The sequence below is a fragment of the Rosa rugosa genome, chromosome 6 (assembly GCF_958449725.1).
Source record: "Rosa rugosa chromosome 6, drRosRugo1.1, whole genome shotgun sequence".
In the NCBI taxonomy this organism is placed as follows: Eukaryota; Viridiplantae; Streptophyta; class Magnoliopsida; order Rosales; family Rosaceae; genus Rosa; species Rosa rugosa.
Window position 1 is genome coordinate 14,259,927 of NC_084825.1, and position 6,547 is coordinate 14,266,473.

A 6,547-nucleotide genomic window follows, 5' to 3' on the forward strand; every position below is an offset into this window, starting at 1 on the left:
AATGGGAGGAAGTATTGTAGCTGCTCCAACTGACACAGACAACCCGTACTATACATTAGAAACTTCAATTAAAAAGGGCTTGGATAGCTTGACTGACCTGTCCCCTTTGCGTTGTATCTTCCGGGTTCCTGATAGACTCCGCCGTGTACGCGAAGAGGCCTACACACCTCGTGTAATCTCTATAGGCCCATTTCATCATGGGAAAAAAGCCTTGAAAGCCATGGAAGATCACAAAAAGAGATACCTTCGACGTTTCATGGGTCGATTCAATTTAGAGCTGAAGGATTACATAAGAAAGATGAAAGACCAAGAAGCAAAATTGCGAAGTTGTTACCCGGAGAGTATTGAGCTTTCAAGTGATGATTTTGTCAGAATCATTTTAGTGGATGCCATCTTTGTCATTGAGTTCTTACTAAGGAACTCTAAAGTTGCATTCCGAGATGAAAATGACTGCATCTTTGGAAAACCACGGATGATAGAGGACGTACTGCCTGACTTATTGATACTTGAAAATCAGCTGCCATTCTTCATTCTTAAGGACCTTTTCGACCCGGACATATTTAAAGTCCCTTCTGAATGCTTTAATAGGCCTGATGACTTTGTTGAGAGGCTTTCCATAGGGTTTCTTTATAACGTGGTTTTAGTTGGTGGCACAGCTTCCAGGGGAATGTCATTCGAAGTGTTATTGAAGAAAATATGTTCTTCTAAAGAAGAAGTACAACATTTTGTTGATCTCTTAAGAAAGCTATGGTTGGCTTCTTTATCAAATAAACCACCTGCAACACTAGTCGAGACCCAAGAAGTGGCTCCAAGACTAATCAAACGTAAAACAGCACCTACCATTGAAAAGCTACACCAAGCTGGAGTCAAATTTGAGGTGGGATCAACCACGAACTTGTTTGACATACAATTCAAAGATGGGATTCTGAAGATTCCAAAATTAAAGACGGGGGATTCAACGGAGCTTAAACTTAGAAATTTAATTGCCTTTGAACAATGCAGTACTACTTCTGACGATTATTACATAAGTGATTATGTTAGCCTCATGGATGAGTTGGTGGACACTCCAAAAGATGTGGAGTTGCTTGTTAAGTATGAAATTGTTGAAAATGATCTCGGAGGTGGCGATCACGAGTTGTCTAGCTTGATCAACAGCCTTTCAACTGGGATTATATATGACTCAAAAAACTTCTATTATGGTGAGATTTGTGGAAACCTGGACAAGTTCATCCGTTCGAAGTGGCACAAAAGGATGGCAATTTTGAGACGCAATTATTTCAACACCCCTTGGGCAACTATTTCTTTCGTGGCAGCAGTTGTTCTCATCATATTCACTGCCATTCAAACTATCTGCTCAATTATCTCTCTTAAGTGAGCGTTCCATCATTCTGTCGACTCTGCTATCTCATCATTTTCCATCACTTTGGAGGAAAAAGGTCTTAGTTGAGTCCATGACTGTACGAGAAGTCCAGCTTTTCTTGTAGTGTGAATGCAGAGAGTTGCTTTGTTATTTGAAGTGTGCTTGTAGCTAGGTTGATATCAACTTATCAAGTATCATTGTTGAGTTGATTGATGCTAGGGAAGTGCTTGTTCAGTTTGCTACGTTGTTTAATGTATTTGCAACTTAATTCGTTGTTATAATGAGAGAGGAGTTCTATTATTGGAGGAGAATTCTCTCGATCTCCTTTCTTTGTTCATCAACTCCTCTCTAAATTAATTGTATCTTCTATTGCATCTATTAGTTCATGTTTAAGGATTTCAGACCAAAAAAAAAAAATGTTTTAAGGATTTCACATGTATATCCACATATTGGGCGCTCTGCTATTTTCACTTTTGCGGACCTTAACCCTAAATCTAATTAACACGTCCAAGTCCATGATTTTCTTGATTTTTGAGGAAGGGCAAATCCCTCTTGTGGTACCTGCCTACCATTTTTGTTTTTGTTTTTGTGTTTTGTGTCTTGTGTCTTGTGTTTTGCGTTATATATATATATTTATATATATATATATATATATATAGGATTTTTCTCAGGTAAGGATATCCTTAGTTTTTCTTATGGAACGGATTTACTGTTTTCACTCACTTTCCGATCACATTTTCACATCTTAACCGTTCAGTTTTTAGGTCCTAATGTATGGATCACCTCTACAAAATTTCAGCCAATTTGGTGATTGTTAAGGCGTCCAAAACTGCAATTTACACGAACGAACCGAATCTGTCGAACCGGAACCGTTCGTTTACATTGTTGTAATTTGCAGTTTTGGATGCCTTAATGATCACCAATTTGGCTGAAATTTTGTAGAGGTGATCTATACATTAGGACCTAAAAACTGAACGGTTAAGATGTGAAAATTTGATCAGAAAGTGGGTGAAAATTGGAAATTCGTACCTAAGAAAAACTAAGGACATCCTTAGTGTAGCCGGACTGTATATATATATATATATATATAGGGAAATGATGGAAAATGTCACTTTAGAGAGTGAAATGATAATAAGGTCACCTAGTTTCCCACTTGATAAGAAGGTCCATTGTAAATTGTTATTAATATTAGTTTAGTCCTTATGAATAATGAGGTCATGTTAAAAAAGGTCAGTTTTTAATTTTTATCATTCCGATTCTGCCCCTAAGGTAATAAACCTTTATAACCTTCCATTTCAATATCGTGGAGCTCAAATTTTCTCTCTCATTTGATCAGAAAGCTTCCGATTCGATTTGATCGGAGATCTCTTTCCGAGATTCTTTCTTCGCTGCCCTCTCCGTCGGAAGCTTCCGATTTATCTTTGTGCCTCTGCGACGATCTGAAAGTGGTTTTGGAGCTTCCTCAGGTCTTTTCTCTTTTTCTGTATCTCTGGCTTCGTCGGTGTTTGTCTTGATCACGTTATTGTGTTCTTCTTCTTCGTTGACTCAGTGCTTAGTTACAGTCTCTCTATTTCTTCCTCTCTCTGGTTTTCTCTGATTTGATCGGTAAGCCATCTCTCTGTGAATTTGTTCGTTTTGGATTTTGCAGTGTATTTTTGTTGTTTGTGTTAAATTGTTGAATTGTTCGTTTTGGATTACTGTTTTCTTCTCCTTCGTCGAACTCAGTGCTATGTTGAATTGTTGATGATGTTTTGTGCTATTGCTGTACTATATTTGTTCTATACTGTGATTTTTTATCGGTGACATGGCCAGTTACATTTTTAATACTGCTGTTTTGTTCAGGAATTATCATTTATTTTGCGAGTATGATGTTGTTCTTCTGTTCAGGCATTAACAGTTACTTTGGCAGTGACTTGTTTGTGTTGATTCTGTTGATTTCCTTAGTAGTGACATGGATAGTGATTTGTTTTATTCTTGTGCAGTTGTTATGGATACTAGCTATGTTGTCAAGTTTATTTATTCTGGTGAAGCAGCGACAGTTCCATTGTTTCATAATTGGTCGTTTGTTGACCTATGCAATTCCATACGCTCTCGTTTTCCGGATTTGATTCAAGGCAATTTCATGTTGAGGTACATTATTCCTCCGGATTCTACTTCATGTTTTCTAGAGAGTGAAGTTGATATGAGAATGATTTTTAGGAATTTGGTTCGTTACAATTCTGATTTTGTTGAAGTGTTTGTGACTGATTTGCCTTCTATTAGTGAAAGTGTGGTGAGTAATACAGTGTGTGAGGATTCTAGTACCATGCTTGAGGAGAATGATTATTTGGGGTGTTATAGGGCAGAGGCACCGAAGAGTTATATGACGAAAGGTTGGGAGAGTTATATTCATTCTGAAGGCCAAAAGTTTGAGGGTGGGGTTGTTGAGTTTAGGGATAAGCTGCGTAAGTATGCTATAGAAATTGGCTTTTCATATGAGTTTGTTAGAAATGACAAGGTTCGTGTTATTGCTCAGTGTTCTAAGAAACATTCTCAAGGCTGCAATTGGCTGGTGAAGGCTTATTTATGTAGGGCTAATGGTTTCTTTATGATTAAAAGGTTGGTTAATGTTCACACTTGTCATGGTGTGATTTGTTTGCAGAAGAGTAAGATGATGGGATCCAAGGTTGTCAAGTCTATTGTGCTTGATAAGATTCGTGCCAATCCAAACAAAAAGCCAATTGATATAGCTGATGAGATCAAGAGTGATTATGGTTTGGATGTTGCTTATCGTACAGTTTGGTATGGTACGGAGTTGGCAAAAACAGCCCTACATGGTGATGAAGCTGAGTCTTATGCTCAGCTACTTTGGTTCAGTGAGTCTGTTATGAAGTCAAACCCCGACTCTAAGATAGTGGTTGAGTTTCATCGAGAAACACACAGGTTTCAGCGTATGTTTGTGAGCTATGGTGCATGGATGAAGGGTTTTCAATCTTGTAGACCTATTCTTTTCATTGATGCTACATTCATTACCAACAAGTACAAGGGGCAGATTATTGCTGCATCGGCAAAGGATGCCAATCAAGGTTGAATCTCCTTCATTACTTGTAGTTTTTTATTTTTCTTGTTTTCTATTTGCTGCCATGTCTTGTTTTTTTTTTATAATGTAAGTGACATGGTTAGTTACATAGCTACTGACATGGTCACTTACATGTTCATTGACAGTTACATGTCCAATGACCTAAATGTTCTGTGATTTGAATGACATGTCTCTGGCCATGTCACTGTCAAGTAATTTGCAGTTATGTCAGCGACATGGTCAGTGACATTAACAGTTACATGGCAGTGACATTATTTTGTTTTTCTGTTCAGGCTTGTATCCAGTTGCTTATGCTATTGTGGATTCTGAAAAATGAGAGTAATTGGAGATTTTTTCTTGAGGTTTTGGCTGAAGAGTTTGCAAAACACCCTATGAGGAGGGTGACATTCATTTCTGATCGTCATGTTGGGCTTGTTAGTGCTTTCCCTAGAGTGTTTCCTAATAATCCACATGGGTTTTGTTTTAGACACCTGATGTCTAACCTTTCTGACAAATTTCCAGCTTGATCTTACCTCAAGGATCGGATTCCTTACTTGTTTATGTGTTGTGCTTATTCTTGCACACCGGAGATGTATGAGTTCAACATGGAAATCTTGAGGAGTGAAGGCGGTGACATAGTTGCTCAATTTCTGGAGGATCTTCCCAAGGAGAACTGGTGTATGGCTTACTTTAATGGCGAAAGATTTGGTGAAATGACAAATAACTTGGCTGAGTCTTTCAATAATTGGGTGTTGCCTTTGAAGAGTCTTCCTATTCTTGATATTAATGATGGCATTAGAGTGAAGTCCATGGCTTCAATTGCTGCTCGGAAGCAGGATGCTCATGAATGGTTGTCTGAGCTGTGCCCAGTGATTGAAAAGAAGTTGAAGGACAATTTGGAAGTCGGAAGGCATTGGAGAGTGAGCAGGTCTGATACCTATGTGTATGAAGTTCACTGCCAGAAGTACAATAGCATGGTAAATTTGGAAACTCGATTTTGTTCGTGTGGAGAATGGCAGCTGTATGGCTTCCCATGTTCCCATGCACTTGTAGTGATCCAACAACATGGTTCTTCCCCGTATTTGTATGTCAATGAGTTGTACAAGGTGGATAAATATCGAGAAACTTTTTCTTTCCCAATTAATCCTCTTCCCTCTATTTCGAAGCAAGTGCATGATTTTGGTAGAGATGCGGTGATCTTGCAGCCGCCTTTGACTAGAAGACCACCGGGAAGGCCTAGAAAGAAGAGGTTCAGAAAAAGGAGCGAGAAAACCAGGGTGATCAAGTGTGGTAGGTGTGGAAAATGTGATGGTCACAACAGAAAGAGTTGTACAGCTCCGATATAGGTTCAATTCTGCCTACATGCCTTTAACAGTGACATGGCAAGTGACATAGCAAGTGACTCCAATACAGTTTGAATTTTTGTTTTGATTTTTCATTTTTTTCAATAAATGATAAGAAGTGCTTGTAAGGTACTTACTCATTGGAATTTTTTTTTTGACTATGAGACAGTGTATCTGCTTTCTTCTTTTATAAATCCTTCAGTATTCTTTGTGTCTACAGGTTTTTAATAGTTACATGTACAGTGACATAACCATTTGTAAACTAATTGACATTAGTTTTTAGTTATCTTGTCGGTGACTTGTTCTATGCCTTGTAGTTGGATCACTGCATATAGATTTGGTCATTGGCAGCGGAACGCTGCCGTTGCGGTGCAGCGGCACACTGCAAATATTAATGAAAATTAAAAAATGAAGTAGCTACGATAACTTTGGTTTATTAATTGGCAGCGGAACGCTGCCGTTGCGGTGCAGCGGCACGCTGCAAACTGAAATAGGAATATCATTTTGTCTGTGACTTCTCTAGTGACTTATAGTTTTAATGTTTTTTGTCCAGTTACATATTCAGCTACATGCTTAGTTACATGTTCAGTTACATGGTCAGTTACATATATTGTAAGTTACATGGTCAGTTACATGGTCAGCTACATTATCAGTGACTTGGTCAGTTACTTGAGTTTTACAGTAACTTGCCTAGTGACTTGGCCAATGACATTCAGTTTTTTTTTTACTTGGCCAGTGACTTAAGCAGTTACATAATGGGCAGTAGTGAATTTAACAATGACACTT

General features: G+C 38.2%; 1 protein-coding gene across 1 annotated transcript; it reads left to right on the forward strand.

The window, feature by feature from the left end:
- LOC133714070 (UPF0481 protein At3g47200-like) lies at window positions 1-1,445 on the forward strand. The gene has a single exon (XM_062140084.1). It carries the CDS (start codon window positions 2-4, stop codon window positions 1,373-1,375), a length of 1,374 nt encoding a protein of 457 aa, XP_061996068.1. The 5' UTR covers window position 1; the 3' UTR covers window positions 1,376-1,445.
- The last annotated feature ends 5,102 nt before the right edge of the window (window positions 1,446-6,547 follow it).